Consider the following 23,411-nt stretch of genomic DNA (forward strand, 5'->3'; position numbering starts at 1 on the left):
AAAAACCCATAATCATGTTGATGATCATCATCTCTACTTTGTAATACATGAGAACTGTTGTAATACATAAAACCACAGTTGTAATACATGAGAACTTTGTTGGTACCACATGAAACCACAGTTGTAATACATGAGAACTGTTGTACCAACAGTGCGTGCGCGCGTGCGTGTGTGTGTGAAGCAGTTACATGCGAAATAGGTTATTGAAATATGGATGTTTAATGTCATATTCTTGTTTAAAGAGGGGCCTATCCGTACTACTATTTAAGCACGGGGTTTACTTTCGGCCTAGAGTTATGCGAATGTGAAGCGACGAAATCCAAGACGCAAGAGATCCTAAGAAGAAAACAGATCTACAACGATGTCGTCGTCCGGCAATGATCCCCGTCAGCCGTCGTCGGCCAAGCCATACAAGCCTCAACCAGTTCACCCTGATAATCTCCCCGTTGATTACTCTGGTTTCATCGCGATCATCTTCGGCGTCGCCGGCGTTATGTTCCGAGTAAGTTATTGAAAACTCTATTTATGAAACAGTTGCAAACTTGTATATATACGCGTATGTATGCATGTAGGATTATTGTATATATTCGATGAAATTTCAATTAACGGTCAGCTGAGATCTGGGGAAGTAATTTAGTACTGTAAGAATCCAAAGTAGACTATTAAAAATGAAGGACTCTTTTGCTTTCTGGAACCTGTACATGATCGTTTTGATGACTCTCAAGAGAATCAGACACTTCTAATTCAATAATATATGATTAATTTTGCATATGTTTGGTGATTATGAAGTGGCAGCTAAGCATTAGGGGATATTATTATTAAGGAGCTATTGGATTGTGAAGGTTCAGCGAAATATTAGGTCATTTGTTAGGAATAGGAATCAGGATTGGAGTAGAAGTTAGTTGACAGTTTCCTGTTACCTAGAACTCCATTCTCTCTAAACCTAAATTGTCATTGGTTATTCAAATAGAAGTTATAGGAATTGCTTTACAATAAGTGACAGGCTTTGTGCAACTTCTGTTGGAATTATTGCGTGCATCTCTTGTTGATGATGGTGAGTTAAAGAAATATGATTAGCAGAAGGTGAAAAGGTGATTCAACCTGGAAAGATGTTATGGAAGAAGAAAATGTCAGCACTTCATAGAAGGGATGTTATATAGAAGCACTGATACTATAGAAAGAACTTTAAGTCTAGCTGCATGGTTGAGTTTTCTCTGAATCTGTTAGGAACTCCTACATGATTGGATGCTTTAGCATCTCCATGGTAGGAGCTTCTATTCTCTTTATGGGGAGATTATTGTGTTATATGGATCAACCAAGTGAGTTGAAGTCTTTATAACTTCTACCGGCAGAATAAGGCTCTACATGGGCTTAATGGATTTCTATCAACCTGGTATTTGAGGCAAAAAATTTAAAAGAGGCCTGCACAGAAAACAATTATTTTATTATTCGTGATTTTTCAGAAACAAAATTACTGGCCAAAGTTTAAATTCAAGATGTTCTAATATATTGATTCTATCCTGAGAATTTCTTGATCATAAATAAGATTTTAGTAGTTTTAGCTTTGAGAAACTTCTTTTGGCAAACTACAAGGGTTGTGGCGTAGTGGTTGAAGTCCTGGTGAATGTGGTGGAATATCCATCTCCCCAGGGTTCGATTCCAGGCACTCAAAAAAATTGTGGCCACTGAGGTTATCATGGCTGATTTCTTGCAGTCACAATTTAACGATATTAGTCCTGGGATAACTTGGGACACCCTTCCAAAAAACGAACTTCTTTTGACAGAAGCGACAGTTAAATGTATAGTTAATAATATTCTATATCCGATGCATGCATTAGTAATAGAATGATCCATTATATTAGGGCCTTTTTTGGGGGGCCTGAATATAGGGCCAGCCCTGCCTCTTATGGAGACACTGTTAGAAACCTTTTCTTTGAGCCAAATTAGTTTAGATATTGATTCACTATCTGCTTCTATAAGGGCTCAAATAAGCATTCTTTCCATCCTCTTTGTGTGCCATGCACATGAACATTAGCTGAATGGTGAACCAAACACTATCAAGCTCACATCAATTGCTTGTTGTTTTGTTGGAAATGCAAAAGCATGGGGAAAGTGCTATGAATTGGTCTACATATGTTGGTGGATGTCATCTCGAAATGTCCACATCAAAGTCTATTTATTAATGTATCCCTGTTTGTGCCAAACTTCTATCTGAACTTTATCGTTGTATATTAATATTGGAATTATGTTTTGAGTTGAAATGTTGTTTGGTTCTTCAAACGGTCCCTTTATTCTTTTCAGCATAGTCTAGTGATTTTAAGGTCGTTGGTCATGACTTGTGAGTGCTCCTATAAAAGTTTGTCTGATTGATTATAGGATTTCATGGCCTGATAAATTTATGCTTTTTGCTTGTTGCAGTACAAGCTTGGTTCGTGGCTTGCTCTCATATTCTGTGCCCAATCGCTTGCTAACATGAGGAATTTGGAGACCGACTTAAAGCAGATCTCCACAGGATTTATGTAAGTGTGTTTTCAAGAAGAGTCATTATATATATATATATATATATACACACACATGCATAGACTTGGGATCATGTGAGACTCAGGGTTTCTAGTGAGACCCGTAAGACCAATTCTCAACCTTGGATTAGATCTACAATATGAACATTTTTACAATCACAAAATTGCCACGAGACTTCTCAATAACACAAAATTGTCACCGTACAACTTTAGACCATTAGATCATTAACTTATAAAGTTGATCAATGAACATAAATTGGTCTTACGGGTCTCACGAAAAACCCTTGGTCTCACGTGAACCCAACCCTACATATATATATAGGGGAGCGTTCAAATAAAAACCACTCAATTTGTAAAAACCGTGAAAACCTCATTCAACCAATCATAATTTTTTGTTTTGTTCATTTTTTTGTAATTATGAGAGGTTGATTAACCATTTTTATTGTGTAGGGTGTTAATCATGGATATTATCATCTTCATTATTTTAATTTTAGAGAAATACATGAAACAGTTTCATTCAAATTTCATTAAATATTATATGAAACAATTTCATAACCATATATGAAACAAATTCATCAAAAAAGTATTATATGAAAAAAATTCATAAGATTAAACAATGAAATCGATGTATGAGAGTGGTTTGTACGGTTTTTACAAATGAGGATGGTTTTCATTTGAACGCTCCTCTCTCTCTCTCTCTCTATATATATATATTCCCAAAAATTCTCATATATAATCTTTATGCACCGACTTGTGATCTCTTGTGCCATAAAATGGTTTAACTTTAAGGGTAGAGTGTATAATCAGGAAGTGTGACTTTTTGACTTTTTTGGTTGAAAGGAAATCATGTTTTTGTATTTAGAACTTGTGGAAAGATGTGATAATATCGTTGGTTGTTCAGGTTTGCTGTGATGGGAATGGTGACAAATTACCTGAGCCCTGCTAGAGCTGCTGTGAAGACTTGATATGAAGGTTTTCCTTTCAAATCTATCCTTCTCAACTTAGGTTGTGTCACAATTGTTCCCATGTTTTGGTTCTGAAATCTGTTGTGCTTTTCTTTCATTTGTACACCAGAACAACTGGTGTTTTATAGATGTTGAATGGATCCTTTTGGGCTTTTAGTCCTATCAAAATCAAGTATTCCATTTCTCCTTACGGGAGAACATGTTTTACGAACAGCCCGTATCATATCGAAGAAATATCATCAAACAAATCGATTCACACTGAAACAGGCCTTCAGACGGTATCAAGATCGGAAGAAATATCATCAAACAAATGTTGATGACATGACCCATCCATTGTCTCTCTCACAGGGCTTTTGTAGACACCTCATCTAACTTTGTCAAACATTTACCAGAAACAATTTTTGAAATCCCAAAATCAAGCTGAAAGTTCGAGCTCCATTCGTTGTTGAATCTCCTTTATACGTAAACCCAAAACGTGACGTAGGTCTGGGGCGACGGGAAGTAGGTTGCTGTAGCGGGAAGATTGGTGTCCGTTGGCACTGATAAAGATTCATGATCTGGGTGCCATACGGCGATGGCTAGAGCCTGGATGCTTGAGGGAAGACAGATGTGAATTTGGAAAGATTTGGTTCCCCGATTATATTTAGGCAATCTTCATAATCTTTTTTCATGACATGAAATTTAATTAATGACGTAGATGTTATGTAAAAGAAGTTGATGTTATTTTAGCAGAAACTGATGAACCAGTAAACTAGACTCTTAAATAAACGAAAAGTTCATTAAGGGACTGTTTACCAAATACTTACTTGGGTAAGCATTTACCATGTTATATTACCGTACCAGATGAACATGATAAGAATCAAAAATCTTACCCGGCAAGGATCGAGAGTCTTACTTAGTAAGTGAGAGTAATGACTCTTACCACAGTCAGCTCTTACCGGGTAAATTGTTACATAAAAAGCTATTTTTGTTGACTAAAATCTTACCCGATAAGTAAATAATAGTATTGAATTTTCTCGTTAAGTGCTTACCGGGTAAATGTTTGGTAAATGGCCTTAAGATTTTGAAAATTAGTTTCCTAAAATAACAATTAGATTAAAAGTTGGTTTTGTTTAGATGCAATAATTTATGTATTAAGACTTTGTAAAGAGACAGCAGAACATATTATAATTTCATTGTTTTAGGTTCTTATCGTAGACTCAAAAATTCCACAAAATTGTGGAGATTCCGAACAATGTATTATTTTATTTTAATGCAATTTGTTCTTTAAAATATTCTATATTTATAATGTAAAAATGATCTTGATGATTAAAGATAAATTATTATTTGCAAACCAATCTAAATGTTCATGTAAAACAAGGTTCCTATGAGAAGCGTAAGAAAAGATCTTCACCCTTGGATGCACATTATGATAAGATGTACCGGATCAATCCCCGTATCAAACGCGATTCATGGATGAGTTTGATATTAAAAATAATCAAGGGTCTAGATCCTTCTCACCTTATTTCTCCTTCTCACACGATCCTTATCCATTTCAACTTGTTAAGTCGTTATGAATCTATAACCAATGGTTCCGAACGGTTACAACATGTCACCCAACACAAAAAAGAAAATGGAGAACTCAAATTTTATGTAACGTATTTTCAAAACCTTTATTTTCGTTCTACATTTGGATACCTAAAATAAGAACAAAAGTAGGTTATAAAGTTAACCAGATATTTAGAACCAAAAGGAACACATACATGATACGACGCGATTGCTTACAAGCATCTTCTATATATTATTTTAGACGAGGCGAACAAAACGAATATTTTGCATAAATGGCGATAACGACATCCCCAAAAACAAACTAAAGAAGAAAGAGAAAAGTCTAACTTCAATCTGCCACATAATTTACCTATGCAATCACTCTCCGATGCAATCATGTCCACCTCCTTACCGGCTACGCTAAAGCTGTAGAGACACTTATGCACTCCTCATCACATAACTTCTTCATGGCTCGATAACAAGTAGAGGCTGCAAATAACAACGGTTAGTGTGTGAAAGTGAACATGTTCATGTGTGTGTGTGTGTGTGTGTGTGTGTGTGTGTGTGAGAGAGAGAGAGATTTACCGTATCCAAGCTAACTGGTTTCCCATCCTCGGCTATAATATCGACTACTGTTCCAGATTGATCGGCCTAATACAATAACATAAACGAGATTGATCAAAAATACACATCATGCTTCCTCTGTATGAAATAAGCCAAATTGCAAAAGAAAATGAGTTACCTCAATTTCGTTCATCAACTTCATTGCCTCAATAATGCATATTACTTGACCTTTCTGAACCTTGTCTCCAACCTGTTAAACATTCATTGAATATCCTCATGAGTAACTCAGATTCACATCATTCCCTATGAAGAGAGTCACAAATTGTTCAATGCATACCACCATTCAGTTTCTTTTCTTTCTGAAAGTGGTATCTACAACCTGAAGGCGCCACTAATCCACGCGGTCTAGGCCCACTGCCACACACTCCTATAACCGGGCCGGCAAAGGCCTTCCTATGGGAGGTTGGCGTGGGGCCAAAAGGGTTTTTAGACCCAATGGGAATCGAACCAGTGAGTAAGAGGAAATACCCTTCTTATTGATCAGTGGATTGCTAAGAAGCCCTTTTTTACCGTAAGTAACGGAAGGCGACATATGATTCTCGATGTTTTCAAAAGTTACCTTCACAAAGGCTGGAGCTCCTGGTGCAGGAGAGCGATAGAACGTTCCAGCCATGGGACATTTTAGTGGAGGGTGCGAGGACTTTGGCTTTGCAGGGGCAGGTAATGCTGGTACTGACGCAGAAGTAGCTGGTGCTGAAGAAGCAAGAGCGGCCTGTGGCGGAGGCGGTTGTGAATGAAACATAGCCTGGGGTTGTGAAGATTGCATCATCATCGTAGGAGGTGGGGCCAAAGCTTCCTTCTTTCTTATAAGGACCTCACAATCTTCTTGTTTTAGCTGCAGCTCCATTATATCTCTTGAATCCACAAGCCTGAAAGAAAGATAATAATAATAGCACCAACTACCCCATATAATAATTTAAGAAATTGACTTTACAGTTACACTCAGGGATCTGTGAATCATTGGACATTTACTAAGTTCTATATTTCCATTTGATATGTTTCAGAAGGGAAGGGTAAAGGTGCACAAGAGATGGTTTTAAAGATTTGCGTTTAATAATGACTTTAAACGCACGTAAAGTTATGTAACCTTGAAAACGCTTTAAAAATGAAGTGTTCCAAATAACTAGGGAAGCCCAACGGAAGATATTAAAACAATTATTTCCAGTAGGAGAATCATTGGTATTAAATCTGCAGATAACGCTACAACATGTGGATAAAAAAAATATCGGCATACTCAACAAGCCCTGCCACTTGATTCATAAATGCGGTGATAGATTCAACATCAGGAACTGTGGTCTCAATAGATGATAGTTTGGTTGATTCTTCTGACTTCTCCAAGGCTGGTGAAGAATTCAATGGTTTTCCTTGAGCAACCTGAAGAGGAAAGATTATTGAATAGAAGTTGCAAACTAGGAAAAGTAAACGATATTTGATGTTATGCAGTTGGTAGTAACATGTAGATTACCTCATTAAGCTGAGCAGACACTTTCATAACGCCATTTTGGTTCCTCTTAGTTGCCTACAGGATGTCATCAAAAGTTAGCAAATATAAACCAAAACAAACGTACGCAGTATACATCATCAGAAGTGGGGTCTTGGGAACTGGGTTACGGTGGTTAGGATGTGCACAGACCTTTTCTATACCCCTAGGAATAGAGAGGCTGTTTTTGTTTGTAAAAAGGTTTTGGAAAGACACAACAGAGACATGAAGTTTGTCAAATAATGTGTAAAGAAAACTGGAGAGCAAGCAACAGAAGAAAATATGGGTAGAAAAGAGTGTATGCACACAGACTATAAAGAGCGTAAATAGTAAAGGCAGCAAAGGACAGTAGGGTGAGGAGAAGGTTAAAAAGTTAGCAAATATATGTTTGCTAATTTACTGTTATTATGCGACTCCCAAAAACCTAATTCCACCACTCTGTAAAGATATATGAGTTTCACATAAGACTTATCTCTTCATATATTACTACGATTTTCATAAGAAAATGATACAAACATTTGTGGTTAAAGGAAGAAGGGCAGAATGCTCGCCATGTCATGAGTTGTATACTGCCATTACTTAAATGAGACCAATGATATTATTACAAATAATAACCCACCAATGCCCTCCCTTAGGAATAGGTATCACGTATGACTTTGCATGATATTTAAGGACTTGTCATGATGCACAATGAAGTACTGCGGTGCCCGTTTAGTTTCCAAGTATGCCCTTTATATGGTGGCTCCATCATCAAATTATAAAGACATAGTAGTCATGACTCATGACACTATGATAAGGACTAGTCTTTGTCAACCACCAAAATACCTTCAAGCTTACCACAACTGGTTTTCATAAAGAGAAGCAAATTAATGCAACATCATCCCTCGACACTCACTCTACCACTTCAAAACAGGAAAAGTTGACAGGTTTGATGGTTTCCATAGATTTGCTCTTGAAATAAACAAAGAGAAGGCAAGAAAGTGACAACTTTAGTGAATTAGAGGATGCTGAATTCGATTCGTCACATAAGTGTAACTTGGCTGAAGTGATTAGATCCTACCATACAACTTTCTTAACCAATTAATAGCAAAAAGTAGTGATTCTAAGATGGTAGCTATTGAAAATAGCTATTTATAATGCTTCTTATTTGGGCTATTTTGTCCTTCAGATTATCCAATGAGAGGATCTGGTCAATTCAAATGTGGGATTCAACTAACGACCCCACAGATCAAATGGCACCACAAGTTTTCTTGAGAAAATGACTCATGCCACCATAGTAGGTGCTGTAGTTTAATTATATCTCTAAGCCCTTACTTGGCATTGAATCTGATACAAAAAGAGATACATGTTGGCTACACATAATGTGTAAGAAGCTGTGCACTTAAATCATTGGACAGAATCACTTTCTTAAGTTAGCAAGCAAGACATATTCAGTCACATTTATATAAACAAAGGCCATAAATACTTAAAAGCCCATTCAATTTCAATATCAGATTCAATCATATCGGTGGATCATATACAAAAACTTGATACCTGGGAAAGCAAGAGTAAAAACTCCAAATTCAATCGCATTTGCCTTACACACAACTACAACGATGAAAAATCTAACCAAATCATCATCAAAATCACCACATTTCATTTACCCACTACAATATTATCGATATCAAAGGTTAACTAATCACAAACAAGTCTCAACTTGAAGTGAATTCAGTATTTTTCATCCCGAAAATCAAAACCAAAATCTGAAAATACCTGAAACCCTTGAGTAGATGATCCAGAAACCAAAGCACGGGTGGGTTTGAAATCGGATTGGAAAAGAGCAAGGGAGGTGCTGCGGTGCTTGGGATTATGCTTAGGGTTGAGTTGAGGCGCTGATAAAGCAGAAGTTTTAGGGCAAGGAACAGAGAAAGACGCCATTGAAGAAGTGAAAAATGGGGTAATGGAGCGGAGATTTGTAGGGATTTGATGGCGGTGAAAGCAGAGAAAAAGGGGAAGGCAGTGTCGAAAAGGATGGCAATGGCGATATGAACGAAGTGAGAGTGTGGACAGGTGGTGGTTAAACAAACTACACCCACCCAACTCCACTTGGATGGGAGGCCTATTTATAGCCAGCCGTCACCTCCATCATCATGCCATGCGCCCTTGCAATTTGGAATACATTTCATTTCATCATTTAATATTTTTTTTTTTGTAATTATTATTAAAAAACAATAAAAGGATCAAGTTTAATCGAACCGGTTCAAGATCGATCGAGACCGTTGCATTCGTATCATAATATGTAATTAGGGTTGCATAGTTACCGACATGATTAAAACCAGTGACAACGAACTTCATATCAAGTCATTGATATCAACACGTCTGACAGTTGTTCAAGAGTTCCTCTATGCAATCTTTTTCCTTCTTCTTGTTGTATATCGCCATTCAACTTGAATTAGCAAAAGCTATGTCTCCTTGCATAATATGGATTCCGAACATTCATGATCTCTAGATGTGAATGAGTCGAATTACTTCTTCTTAGGTGCATGGATCAAATATATCTTGGTGAATTCTTCAGATTTTTTGTTTTGTCTTCCACAACGGAATTTGATATGTGAGATTTTCGAATAAGTGTTTTCATAATCTTCTTCTCCAAGATACTAAAAGTACCAGGAGGTTTCAGGTTCAATTCCAAGGATGAATAAAAATCCCCTTATGGCCACGGCTATTTGCAAAGCTAGCGGTCGCCCTGAGATTAGTCGGCTCGCATAGCGAGTTGGATATTCTGGTTAATAAAAAAAATGGAAGAAAAATCGGGATTAAACCCTTATTGATCTCCTTCATGATCGATACTTAAGTTTGGAACATGATCTTCATTCAAATATGGATCGTATTCATAACAATGGTCGAGAAATCAATCTACACATGTCAAGGCTAAATTTTAACTAATGGTTGGAAAAGAGCTCTGGCAGGTGTTTGATTAAGCTCATTATAGGCTCGATATATTACGGTTGAGTTACATTTCTGTATCTATCAAGTCAAAATCGATCTCCACCAATAGAAACTCACGGTTTCCTTGTACTGGACCCTATTGAATCGTCATCGAGCCTTATCGCGCAACATATAATATTGTGTGAAAACTTTCAACATGTTAAAATTTATTTAAAGCATGGCCGAAACTAGCCCAACCCGTGCGGGTTGGGTTGATGTGGAACGGTTTGTTCGGCTTGCGACATAATAAAATAACTGCATCAACATACTAAAACAACCATTAGTCACTACTACAAGTTAATCATCTTATATACGAGATGGGAAACAGGGACGGACCCAGAATTTTTTTCAAATGGTGACACCATTTGACTATAAGAAAAAATTATAGCGAAAAAATTTCAAACAGTCGCACCAGTTGACCATAAGAAACAAATATACGAAATTTTTTTCAATCGGTGGCACTATTTGACTAAGAAAATGACACTAACAAGATTTGAATTTGGGTCTTGAGTGGAATAAAAGTCTTGCAAACCAACTCTACCAAATAAAATTTGTTCTCATTGTAGTTTCAAAATACTTACGGTGGCACACAACAGATTAATACGGTTGCATTTTTCACGAACCTAAATTTTTTTATCCTTCGACGGAAAAATAATACGGTAGCACTTGGCACTGTAACCACCATGGTAGGTCCGCCCATGATGGGAAACAATGAAAAACCCAAACCAACGCCAAGAAGAAAGTTAAAGATTCTTACAAATAGGAATTAAAATTAGGAAAGAAATTATGATACATTTACGAAAAACTAACTAGTTTTACACCAAGGATAAAAATCACCTGTCTCAAATGGCATGTCTCATTCACGTCCACCGATCATATGAATACATGTAAACAGAGAGAGAAAGTACATATGAATTAAATAAATCTAAAATAAATGAAAATCTGATGTGTTAAATTTCATTGGTGGGACAAGAATGAGACATGTGATTTTTATCCTGGAAATAAAAGACGACACGGGTAAACATATCTAGCAGAAAATGCATATAATACATAAGAGGGGTATTGGGTTCAAATTGGCCTAACACAATTTCAACTCAATACCTACGGTTTGAAGATTTTACAACTCGATTAAATATACATGGAGAGAAAGAGAGAGAGAATGTGATGATCAGTGGTGAGTTCGCATAAAGCTCCCTTTAACCTTGGCCCAGAGTCGTGAGACAAATCCCTTGGCCCGTGGCGAGTCTCGGATCTTTGAGCTTAAAACCCGGTTTTTTATATTTGTCGTTCCACAGATTCGTCGGACCTGCAGCTTCGAGTAGAAAGCAGCAGGAGATGCTGACTTCAAATAATAAGAGTAAGGAGACAAGGGGCTGTTGGAGCCTTTGATTGCCCGGTTCAGTTGTTTTGAGATCGCTCGGAATTCGTACGAGTCGTACAGGTTGCTTGCCGGAGTAGTGGTGGCGATCATGGTTGCGGTGGCTGAGGGTGGCGATTTTTCCATATTTGGTGATGGAGGAGCTGCGGCCACTGGTTTATAGTTAATTAGTTATGAAAATTGTCAACTGTTGTCATGTCATGTGTTTATGCTTTGAAAGTAACGTGGAGTTTTGTTGCTTCCAAGAAGGATTACATAGTTTTTTACGTTTCCTTCTTTGACATTTTATACTCTCTCTTTTTTTTAAGTTTTGAGATAATGCGGATGAAACTCTCTAAGGGACAGTTTACCAAGTCACTTTACTTTATCGAATGAATATGACAAGGGCTAACAGTTTACCGGGTAAATTGTTGCATACGATACCGTTTTAGTGAACTAAAATCTTACTTGGTAAGTAAATAATAGTGTTAAATTTTACCGGTAAGCACTTATCGGATAAGTGTTTGGTAAACGACCCCTTAGTTGATGTTCGAAGCTTGGGGTTTTTGTCACCGGAACCCAACTCTTCTAACAAAATACTTCTTATAAAAAAATTATACTATTAAACGTAAAATAAATTAATTTATTATTCGACCTAAATTAAATTATCATTATTATTCGACCTAAATTAAATTATCATAAAAAAATTAAACTAAAAAATATCTTTATAGAAAACATTATATTATTAAACCTAAAATAAATTACTTCGTTATTAAATCTAAATTAATTTGTAATAAAAAGTTATAAAAGAAAGAGATTTTAAATTGTAAATTTGATACTAATATCGATATAAATATTTATAAGCTCTTCAAATTTATATTTATTCAAATATAAAAACGTTATCGTTTCCCCAAAACCATACAAAACTGTTTTATAAAATAAACAAAGATAAATAATAAAACAAAACATTAAAATCGATATATATTCTTACTGCATTGCACTAATACGCTTCTAGTAATTTATAAAACATAGTTTTTTTTCAATAAACTTATTTATCGTTTTAAACATGTGTTAGAAATATGCAATGCAATTGCATATATATCCTTGCAGTCATAGGTGATCTCATTGTCACCTACTATGCAATTTTATTTGCATGGGGGTGTATACAACATTCTAATCATTTTGCAAACCAAAAACTTAGGGGCCGTTTACTTAAATGTTTACTCGGTAAGCGCTTATCATTAGAAGTCAACGTTATAATTTATTTTACTGGATAAGATTGTAGTACATCAAAATGGTATTGTATGCAACAATTTACCCGGTAAACGCTTACCCAGAAAAGAGTTGTCACATTCACTTTCCGAGTAAGACTATTCATTCAAAATGAGAAATTTTAATATTTTTTTCATTCAAAAACCAAAAGTTTAGCGACTAAACCATTCAAAATAGGAAAGTTTGTTGGTTTTTTTTTTTTTTGGATTTTTTCCTAATTTAAAAAGTGGTTCAATTCATCTATTTAATCTCATCTATCAGATTAACTCATCTTCGGTTGAGATCTATTTTCGTATTTTTATAGATTAAGGTGCCGTTTACCAAACACTTATTCGGATAAGAACTTATCAAGTCATTTTACTTTATTGAATAAATATGACAAGGACTAAAAATCTTATCTGATAAAAACTAAGACAAGAATCGAGAGTCTTACCTGATAAGTGAGGACGAAGACTCTTACCATGGTTATAAGCAATCCCAAACACCCTCTCTAAGGAGTGCATTTAAAGTTTCAATGCCAGCCTGGCATGAAGTTTATGTTATCAGAGTATCCACAATAAAAGGTTGCTATAAGTAATTATAAGTTATCAATATGTTTTAGGGCCGTTTACTGAAGGCTTATTCGGGTAAGCACTTACCAAGTTACGTTACCTTACCGGATGAATATGTTAATGACCAAGAATCTTACCCAACAAGAGAGAAACAAGGACCGAAAGTCTTACCCGATAAGTAAGAGTGACAACTCTTACCAGTTAACATGGTCAATGCTTATCGGATAAATTGTTGCATACGATACTGTTTTCGTGAACTAAAATCTTACCCGGTAAGTAAGTGATAGTGTTGAATTTCACGGGTAAGCGTCCACTAGGTAAAGTGATTAGGTAAACGGCCCCTTAATTTCTTGGTTTTGTAAATATATTTTGATTTATATATTCACATTAAATTTAATAAAAAGTGGTTTTTACAAGTCACTACCATAATAAAGTTTTATGAACGTTATTAATTTGTTAAGTGATCAATAATGTGACGAAAAATGTGTAAAACTGATGTTCTCATAAACAATGTTCAAAAAAGCTCGCACTACCAAATGGAGGACTTTTTCCGACGGATTTTGCCTGCCGGAAAAAGCGGCACCGGTGATTATTTTTCCGGCCGATTTTTAGCTTTCCGACGCAAAACGACGGCCGAAAATACGTCACTTATTTTTTGAATTTATTTAAAAAATATTTATTAAATTAAACAATTTAGTAATCGGATTAACTTCACGCAATATTCCGCCTCTAACCATTAAATACTTTTTAAATCAACTATTTTTTTGAATTAAATTATCGGTGGAATTATCCGCCGCTAAATTTATCCGTCGGGAATATTTTAAATATTTTTTGGTGGATTTTTTTCGTCGGAAAATCATTCATTTCCGGAAAATGCATTTCTTGTTTCTATAAAAAAAATTTGTAAATTCTATAAACATGAAAAAAATGTTAAAAACATGAAATGTCGCTTAATATCGCACGTTAAACTAAAAATAGGAAATGCTCAATACAATTGTCCGGACCAAAATAGCGCACATTTATTCCAAAAAAAAAACTAAATTGTTCCAAAGCAAACAAATATTCATTATTGTGGCGATTGTTGCGGCGAGAACTGCTGAGATTGACGGAGCAACCTGACTAAAGCTTTCATCTCTTCATACTGTTTATCCCCTCTCTTATCCAACACCCGTCGACGTTCCTCCTCCTCCGCCCATTGGCGCTTTTTTTCTTCTTGTAAATCTATAAGTTGGGTCCTTAAGATGTGAATTTCCTATAAAATTAAAAAAGATGTTAGAATATCTTTAATATAAATTCTAAATGAAATAGATGAAAGGAAAAGAGGTACGTACCGGCTATCAGAAGACCCTGCAGTTTGTATGTAGGTATATATTAATACATGTATATGTGTGTATTGCACTCAATAAGAGAATAATGATCCACTATATTTACTATGTGGTATATTTGTAAATATTTTACATATATAACTTAATAAGATTTTTTTTTTAAATCCGTCACAAATCCGCCGAAAATCCGTGAAAAACATTTTTCCAAAAAATTTTAAATTTTATAATTTAAACACATTTCCGGCGGATAAATATCGGCCGCCAAAAATCCGTTGAAAATGTGTTTAAGTTATAAAATTTAAAAAATTTTAAAAAAGGAAAAAAGTTAATGAATAAATATTTTCGACGGATTACCGTCGGCCTGTGTTTTTGGTGGATTACTGGCAGCCACAATTTCTGGAAATTTTGAAAAAAAATTCACTTACTTTAGTTTATCGGCGACTGTTTGATTAATAAAAAAATCCACCGACAAAATAATGTAATTAGAGTGAATTAATCTACTAAATTCTAAAGTTTAGATATCTGCCGGAAATCTTACCAAAATAATTTTTTTTTCTAAGTAGTTAGTGGCGGATTACCGACGGAGGTCAAAGGAAGTTGACTTTTTTAACATGCGTCAGAATCCATCGGTAATCCGCCACTAATTTTCTGGCGGAAAAATCCGTCGGAAATAGTCAGTTTTCTAGTAGTGTCGCTGCAACAACCGTAATGGCTTAAGCCTTGTGTCTCGCATCACGTTAAGCCTGTGGCATGTCATGACTTAATGAGCCATTTTTGTAACGCAATATTTGATTTTTCTTCTTTTAACGTCTTATTTGTTAGTTTCTAATGTATAACATAATCTAAATTATTTAATATTATTGACTCATTAAGTAATAGTATAAAATATATGTTTTTATATATATAATATGATATGATATAAAGATTTGTTGTCATTAATCATACCTTGAAAAACGAAAACGTCGTAGCCTCGCCCTGCCTTCTAAAACTTAAGGTTTTATCTTGTCGCCACACCACGTCTCATGTCATTTAGAACTTTTCTTATATGTCACCCCATTAAAGATGCTCTAAACACATTTAGGGGCCGCCGTTTAGCTAAACACTTATCCGGTAAGCGCTTACCGGTAAAATTCAACATTATCGTTTACTTACTGAGTACAATTTTATTCACCAAAACGCATTGTATGCAATAATTTATCCCGGTAAGAGCTAACAATGTTAAGAGTCGTCGCCCTCACTTACCGGGTAATACTCTCGATTATTGTCTTCGCTTTTACCGGTTAAGATTATTAGTATTTGCCATATTCATTCGGTAAAGTAATGTGACTTGGTAAACGCTTATTCAGATAAATATTTAATAAACGACACCTTAATCTCAATAGAAACACACTCTTGGCTCTTTAATTATGAATTTTAATATTTTTAAATCCATTTCTTGGATCTTACTCAACTCTCCACACCACCCCCTTCTCATCATATTTGTGCATCATCATTCATGTTTTCTTTTCTCATTCCTCAAGCTTCCTTTTTATTTATTTTCACATTCTTTGACCTAATAATTCACCAAAACCAAATGTTTTAAGGATGTTTGGGATTGTTTATTTGAAACAACTTATACTTTTTTATAAAAGCTCTTATCAATTTATTATAAGTTAGAATGTTTAACTTCTTCTTCAAAAACTCTTTATCACATGTATAAATTGTTTATCTAAACACTCAAAAGTGTTTATTACCGGTGTCACACCGGAATAAGTCAATAAGTTGTTTTTATAAACAATCCCAAATACCCTTTTTATGTTCACATGGAATCTCCTGTCGAAAGTTCCACTTCTTTTGGTACTTTTGGAACATGGGTTTTGTGCACGATCCATTTTTGGAGTAATTTAGAGAACAATCTAACGGAACGGTTTTATAATGGTGTATAATTTTTTTGTTACGTTATCTTCAACAGATGAGTTAAAGTGTCATAATATAACTGTAAATCATCTTCAACCGTAAGCTAAAGTGCTAAAATAATATGCTACTGTACTTTTTGATGGGTCAATAACAGTTTATACTGAAGCATACTAGTATATTTTGGAAGACGATGATGAACCTCGTTTTAACTCAAATAAAACGTAATTTTGATAAATATTTTGTTTTAATTGGTTGAAATTTTAAAAATTAAAAATATTAAAGCTAAACTATTGATTAAATGTGTTGGTAGAACTCATGGATGACAATTTTTATTAAAACTAATACACAAAATTACTATAATTAAATAAAATATAAAAACATAAAGTTAAATGATTTAATTAAACTAATTAATATATGTTATAAATAATTATTGTTAGATATTAAATTAATTAATATATATCAAATATACAAAAGTGTTATAATTTAATACTGACCAGTTGGAGAGGTAAATAGTGGAAATTTAAATATATATATATATATATTTATTAATTGTGAGTGTCCGAATTAACTTGCGTGTACCTCACTTATCCCAGGGCTTGACGAACGGCTATGAAAATCTTCAGTAACCTTGCAAGACTCGAATCGATGACCTTTCAGAAAAATTGCAAGAACCTGAACTTTATTGATCCAGTTTAGATCCAGTTTTTGGTACTTTTGGAACAGGACTCTAGCAAGAATCATTTTTTTAAAATTGAATTTTAAACGATCAACCAGAATCAATAAAAAGGTTTAAGCCATACTTGACAAACTTGTTAATGGTTAATAAGCTAACTGGTAGTTGATAAGTTAGATGTTGAACAAATCATGTTTGGTAAAAGCTAGTTGATAAGTATGTAAAATGATCAAAAATAACATCTTAAAAAATTAGTCAATTACAATATTTTATAATATAATTAAAAAATATATTTAATAATATAATATATTAATACAAACAAAATAAAATAAAATAAATTAAAAGAATATGATATGTTTATTACAAGAATTTTAAATTGATTATTATATATATACTACAAATTTTCAATTTGTTAGAACAAATATTAGGAAAAAAAGGAAGCCACATTAATTATGATTTGATTTTAAGTGATTATTACATATGATATGAATAAAAATAAAATTGGTCAACCTAATATATCCTAACTAATTAATAATTTTTCAAAAACTATAATTAATAGTTAAATTAAATATTTTATTAGAAAATTTACACAATTTTATTCTCTCTAAAATAAAATATATATAATTTTAATTTTTACGCAATTTACAGAGATATTACTAAAATTATTATATTCTTTTTGATAACTTAATATATTGAATAATAATATAAAAATAATTGTTATAATTAATAATAATTCTAAATAATTAATAATTAATATTATTTTATACTGTATAATTGAAATTAATTAATAACTTGCAACTAATATTAATTACTATTAATTATTACCAGTAATAATTAATTTTTATTTTCATTTATAATTAATAGTAGGGCAAAATGCATCAAATATCAATCTATTTTTATAAATTTTCTTTATTATAGCATTGTATTTCCAGTTTTTCTTATTATAGCATTGTATTTTCAAACTATTTTTTATTAGAATATTGTACCTTAAAAAATTTACCCATTATAGCATTGGGTAGCCTTTTGATTTAAATTTACCCATTATACCAGGTTTCCATGTCATCTCATTGTCCACGTAAGCTGTCCACATTTCTATAGTGATGTGACTTTTTTACTACATCATTGTACTTTCAAAATTATTTTATTTTAACATATATTAGTTCTTTTTAAACACTATATTTTTAATTTTTAATGTTTAGATATTTTACATGTTATTTAATAAATATATTAAAAAAATTAAAAAAATTAAATTATTCATTAATATACCAATATCAATAAAACTAGTAGAACACAACTTATCTCGCTAATATATTTAATAAAATATGTGTTTTTTGAAAAAAGAAAATAAGAATTGTTCTTGTTTTACCAAAAAATATTATCTTTTAAAACAAATATATTATATTTGTTCAAAAACTTTTACTTGACGTATAAATATATTAAATTAATCAGATTTTTTTGAATTATTTATTAATATAAAAATATTAAAAAATTGTAGATCACAATTTATTTCGTTAACATTTTAAAAAAAACTTTAAAAGATATGTATTTATTTGAACAACATAAAATAAGAAGTGTTACCTTTTTTACAAACAAAATATATCTCGAAAATAATGTTTCATATTTATCTAAGAAATATTTTACTCTAGAATATTTAATTTGAATTCAACGTAATAAGAAAAAGTCAAAAAAAATAAATATTTTTTAGATCATAAGCAATGAAAAATGAAAATCAATAATAATAATTTGAAATAAGTTTTTATTTTTATTTTAGTTAAGTCATCAAAATGATGTGTCATCCACATCACCTCATTAAAATCACACAAACAAAAAAAGTCAAGGGGTTAACCTGTTTAAAAGGTAACAGGTTACCCATTGCTATTATGGGTAGATTTTTTAAAGTATGATGTCTTAATAAAAAATAATTTGAAAGTATATTGTTGTAATAAGGAAAAATAAAAATATAATGCTATAATAAGAAAATTTATTAAAGTAGTCTACTTCGACTAGTATTTTAATTATAAGTTAGCTTATATCTAAAAAATAAACTAACTTATAAATTAACGTACGTTTCGAATTATATAAAAATCATATCAGGTTAAAAAATATGAGTATCTTCACTTTTTAAAAAATAAGAAGAAAAAAGGAAGTACCTTAAAATTCCGTTGTTGGGTACTAAAAGGTATAAGCAACTAAAGGGAACGTGCTGAATGTCGTAAATCTCCATTTTGCCACTTTGCTTATCTTTTCAGTGTCATTCATTCAGATCTTAACTTGGTTTCCATTAAGCCTTTATAAGCACACCTCCTTCACCCACCTCTAAACCATCAATATCATCATCGTCTTCCTCTTTCTCTTTCTCTCTGCACCTTCAATTCCATTTCTTCCACAAATCAGGTACACCAAAACCCCATGTTTCTCTTCATTAATCACACTTTTTCACTTGATTTTTGTAAGAACACTCTGTTGCTTGATTTCAATCTTCTCCAATAAGTGCTATTTTTTTTATTCAGACGGTCTGAAAATGGTATCTTTGACCTTATATCCTGTTTTCTGTTCTATGCTGATCTCAGATGTTTCAGCAACACAAAAAAGGATCAAAATTTTGATACAGATTCTGCGTTTTGTTGCATTCGCTAGATGAAATCTATCTGGGTTTTAAACGAAATCTAATCTTTTTTATGTTTTGATTTAGTTGTGGCAAAAATGGTGAAGATTTGTTGTCTTGGAGCTGGTTATGTTGGAGGTCCAACAATGGCGGTTATTGCACTCAAGTGTCCTTCCATTGAAGTAGTTGTGGTTGATATATCGGTCTCTCGGATCACGGCCTGGAACAGTGACCAGCTTCCCATCTACGAGCCAGGGCTCGATGAGGTGGTCAAGTCGTGTAGAGGCAACAACTTGTTCTTTAGCAGTGATGTTGAAAAACATGTGGCTGAAGCCGACATCGTCTTTGTATCGGTTAACACGCCAACCAAGACTCGAGGTCTAGGAGCCGGGAAAGCCGCTGATCTTACGTACTGGGAGAGTGCGGCTCGTATGATTGCTGACGTGTCGAAATCCGACAAGATTGTGGTCGAGAAATCGACGGTTCCTGTGAAAACGGCCGAGGCTATCGAAAAGATCCTCACCCACAACAGCAAAGGGGTGAAATACCAGATCCTCTCGAACCCGGAGTTTCTTGCTGAGGGTACAGCGATACAAGACCTTTTCGCCCCTGACCGTGTGTTGATCGGAGGGAGAGAAACCCCCGATGGTCGAAGGGCGATTAAGGCATTGAAAGATGTTTATGCTCATTGGGTGCCCGAGGAGCGGATTCTTTGTACGAATCTTTGGTCGGCCGAATTGTCCAAGCTGGCGGCCAACGCGTTCTTGGCACAAAGGATCTCCTCCGTGAACGCCATGTCAGCGCTCTGCGAAGCGACTGGTGCTGACGTGGCAGAAGTTTCCCATGCAGTGGGAAAGGACACCAGAATCGGACACAAGTTCCTAAACGCCAGCGTGGGGTTCGGTGGATCTTGTTTCCAAAAGGATATCCTCAACCTTGTTTACATCTGCGAATGCAACGGCTTACCTGAAGTTGCTAATTACTGGAAACAAGTGATCAAAGTCAACGATTACCAAAAGAACCGTTTCGTCAATCGGATCGTTTCGTCAATGTTCAATACGGTTTCCGGCAAAAAGATCGCCATCTTGGGATTCGCTTTCAAGAAAGACACCGGCGACACACGGGAGACTCCAGCCATCGACGTTTGCCAAGGATTGCTAGGAGACAAGGCTCGTTTGAGCATCTACGATCCACAGGTGACCGAAGAACAGATTCAGAGGGATCTTTCGATGAACAAGTTCGACTGGGACCACCCGGTGCACCTGCAGCCCATGAGCCCAAGCTCGGTCAAACAAGTGAGCGTGGTCTGGGACGCATACGAGGCGGCTAAGGGTGCACACGGGCTCTGCATCTTGACGGAATGGGACGAGTTCAAGAATCTCGATTACAAGAAGATTTACGACAACATGCCGAAACCGGCATTTGTGTTTGATGGTAGAAATGTTGTGAACCCACAGAAACTAAGGGAGATCGGGTTCATTGTGTACTCGATTGGAAAGCCATTGGACTCATGGTTGAAGGACATGCCTGCTGTGGCATAAAGGCTCTGTTACATCAAGATACCAAGGAGTTGATCCATTTTGGACTTTTACTTGAATATTTTACCTACGTTATTTCTAATTATATTTTTCAAATAAAGGATTTAAATTTTTTGAGTTAATAATTAATAATATTGTATTTTAATTTTTTTATGCCTTTTTTGTTTCGATTATTCACAACAAACCGATTTTTATTTTACATGGTATTTTGATGAAATGAAATTTTCTATTTTCATAATACTAAATATCTCCTTAATCTAATATACCCTAATCTCATAAAACCTAATATGACTATCGTCGACCACCTTTGACCTCCGTCGATGTGAATCATTGTCGACCACCACCATCTGAACCACCGTCGAATACCACCGATTTGAACCACCACCTATCTGGACCACCCTCCGACCATTACCGGTCTAAACCACCGTCGATCTAAACCACCACCAATATGATCCACCGTCAATCTGAACCACCATGGACCACCATCAATCTGAACCACAACCAACTATTACCGATCTGAATCATCGCCGGCCACCGACGATCTGAACCACCATCGACCATCACCGATTTAAACAACCACCGATCTGAACCACACCCGACCACTGCCACCTGAAGCACCACGGACCACCACTACCGACCACCGGCGACTACCACCACTATGAATCACGTCGGACACCGCCGACCACCAATGATTTGAACAACCACCGACGCCACTGCCGATCTGAACCACCGCTGACTACCTCCATCGGAACCACCGCGGACCACCATGGATCACCACCGATCTAAACTACCGTGGATCACCATTGATTTGAACCATGCCGCCCATCATTGATTTAGTAACGTCGTTTTGTTTATGGTTATATTTGAGTTGTGTATTTTATATTGTTTTACATATTAAATAATTATTTTATTAAAGTACTTTTAGTTTTAAAAAAATTAAAATTTTCAAAAAGTGCATTTTGGTTATTTACCAATATTTTCATTTCAATTCCAAAACTACATTATGTGAATTCCTTAACAAATTTCATTTCAATATATGTTAACCAAACAGGTGGTGAAACATGACAACATTACATTCTAATTCCTTCAATGTCAAATTCTTTTAACAGATTACATACCTTTCAAAAACATTTTACTAACCAAACACCATCTTAAGGAAGAGGGGAAGAATTCATGGGGAACATGGAGAGGAGAAGGGTTGGAACGTGGGAAGAGATTTGAATGGATGGACTTAGTATATGCATCAATGTATTGTACCATATGCTTAAGAAATTGGACCTCCTAAAAATTCTAAAGTAACCAAAAGAACCGTTTACTAAACGTTTATTTGGAAAATGCTTACCGGGTAATTTTTCTTATCAGATGAACATGGCAAGGGTTAAAAATCTTACCCGACAAGAATAATGATAAAGATGAAGAAACTTACCCGGTAAGTGAGGGTGACAACTTTTACCCGGGTTTTTTTGCTTACAGGGTAAATTGTTGCATACGATACAATTTTTACCCTTGTAAAATAAATTATAATGTTGACTCCTAACGGTAAGTGCTTACCCGGTAAGTATTTAGGTAAACGGCCCCTTAGTGCTTTTTAAAATACTAGAAGAGTGTTCGCGCAATGCAGCGAGACACATCTCGATTTTAATGTTCTATTTTATTATTTGTCTCTGTCGATGTTATAATACGATTTTTTGTGTTTTTAAGAAAACAATAATGATTTTATTTTTGAATAAAATATAAATTTGGAAAAAAAATATCAATGTAAATATTAAATCAACTATTTAAAAATTCTTATTTTTTATGTAATTTCTTCAAATTATGTTTTATTATTATAATTTAATTTAAATTTAATAATGAAATAATTTATTTTTAGTTTAATAAATATCTATACTATATTATAAAGCATTTGGCTAAAACTCTTAAAATTCTTAAAACTCTTAAAAACTCTTAAACCCGTTCATCCCTAACGATTTCATTCCTATCCGATTTTATCTCATATCTGAATTCGTATAACTAACTGCAGATAAACACAATCAAATACAAGATAAATATCTCATTTTAAATATAAAAAATCTAAAATATAATTAGTATAATCATTAAATTCTAACAGAATAC

General features: G+C 34.2%; 3 protein-coding genes across 3 annotated transcripts; 2 read left to right on the forward strand and 1 right to left on the reverse strand.

The window, feature by feature from the left end:
* Positions 1-277: 277 nt before the first annotated feature.
* Positions 278-3,692, forward strand: LOC112510746 (protein Asterix). Its single transcript, XM_025116070.1, has 3 exons — positions 278-502; positions 2,419-2,519; positions 3,421-3,692. Exons 1-3 carry the CDS (start codon positions 362-364, stop codon positions 3,482-3,484), a joined length of 306 nt encoding a protein of 101 aa, XP_024971838.1. The 5' UTR covers positions 278-361; the 3' UTR covers positions 3,485-3,692.
* Positions 3,693-5,186: 1,494 nt separating this feature from the next.
* Positions 5,187-9,200, reverse strand: LOC112511279 (biotin carboxyl carrier protein of acetyl-CoA carboxylase 1, chloroplastic-like). The gene is made up of 7 exons (XM_025116844.1): positions 8,868-9,200; positions 7,101-7,154; positions 6,870-7,009; positions 6,195-6,504; positions 5,754-5,825; positions 5,597-5,662; positions 5,187-5,500 (listed from the first exon to the last, which is right to left on the reverse strand). Exons 1-7 carry the CDS (start codon positions 9,030-9,032, stop codon positions 5,477-5,479), a joined length of 831 nt encoding a protein of 276 aa, XP_024972612.1. The 5' UTR covers positions 9,033-9,200; the 3' UTR covers positions 5,187-5,476.
* A 10,659-nt stretch (positions 9,201-19,859) lies between these two features.
* Positions 19,860-21,394, forward strand: LOC112511439 (UDP-glucose 6-dehydrogenase 5-like). The gene has a single exon (XM_025117056.1). It carries the CDS (start codon positions 19,860-19,862, stop codon positions 21,300-21,302), a length of 1,443 nt encoding a protein of 480 aa, XP_024972824.1. The 3' UTR covers positions 21,303-21,394.
* Positions 21,395-23,411: the final 2,017 nt, after the last annotated feature.

Source organism: Cynara cardunculus, assembly GCF_001531365.2.
Source record: "Cynara cardunculus var. scolymus isolate 2C chromosome LG 4, CcrdV1, whole genome shotgun sequence".
Taxonomy (NCBI): Eukaryota; Viridiplantae; Streptophyta; class Magnoliopsida; order Asterales; family Asteraceae; genus Cynara; species Cynara cardunculus.

Coding starts and splice junctions, on each gene's coding strand:
- LOC112510746 (XM_025116070.1), top strand. CDS start 362: ATGTCGTCGTCCGGCAATGATCCCCGTCAGCCGTCGTCGGCCAAGCCA. Junction 503..2,418: donor TCGCCGGCGTTATGTTCCGA/GTAAGTTATTGA, acceptor TGCTTGTTGCAG/TACAAGCTTGGTTCGTGGCT. Junction 2,520..3,420: donor CAGATCTCCACAGGATTTAT/GTAAGTGTGTTT, acceptor TTGGTTGTTCAG/GTTTGCTGTGATGGGAATGG.
- LOC112511279 (XM_025116844.1), bottom strand. CDS start 9,032: ATGGCGTCTTTCTCTGTTCCTTGCCCTAAAACTTCTGCTTTATCAGCG. Junction 7,155..8,867: donor CATCTACTCAAGGGTTTCAG/GTATTTTCAGAT, acceptor GACATCCTGTAG/GCAACTAAGAGGAACCAAAA. Junction 5,501..5,596: donor AACCAGTTAGCTTGGATACG/GTAAATCTCTCT, acceptor TGTTATTTGCAG/CCTCTACTTGTTATCGAGCC.
- LOC112511439 (XM_025117056.1), top strand. CDS start 19,860: ATGGTGAAGATTTGTTGTCTTGGAGCTGGTTATGTTGGAGGTCCAACA.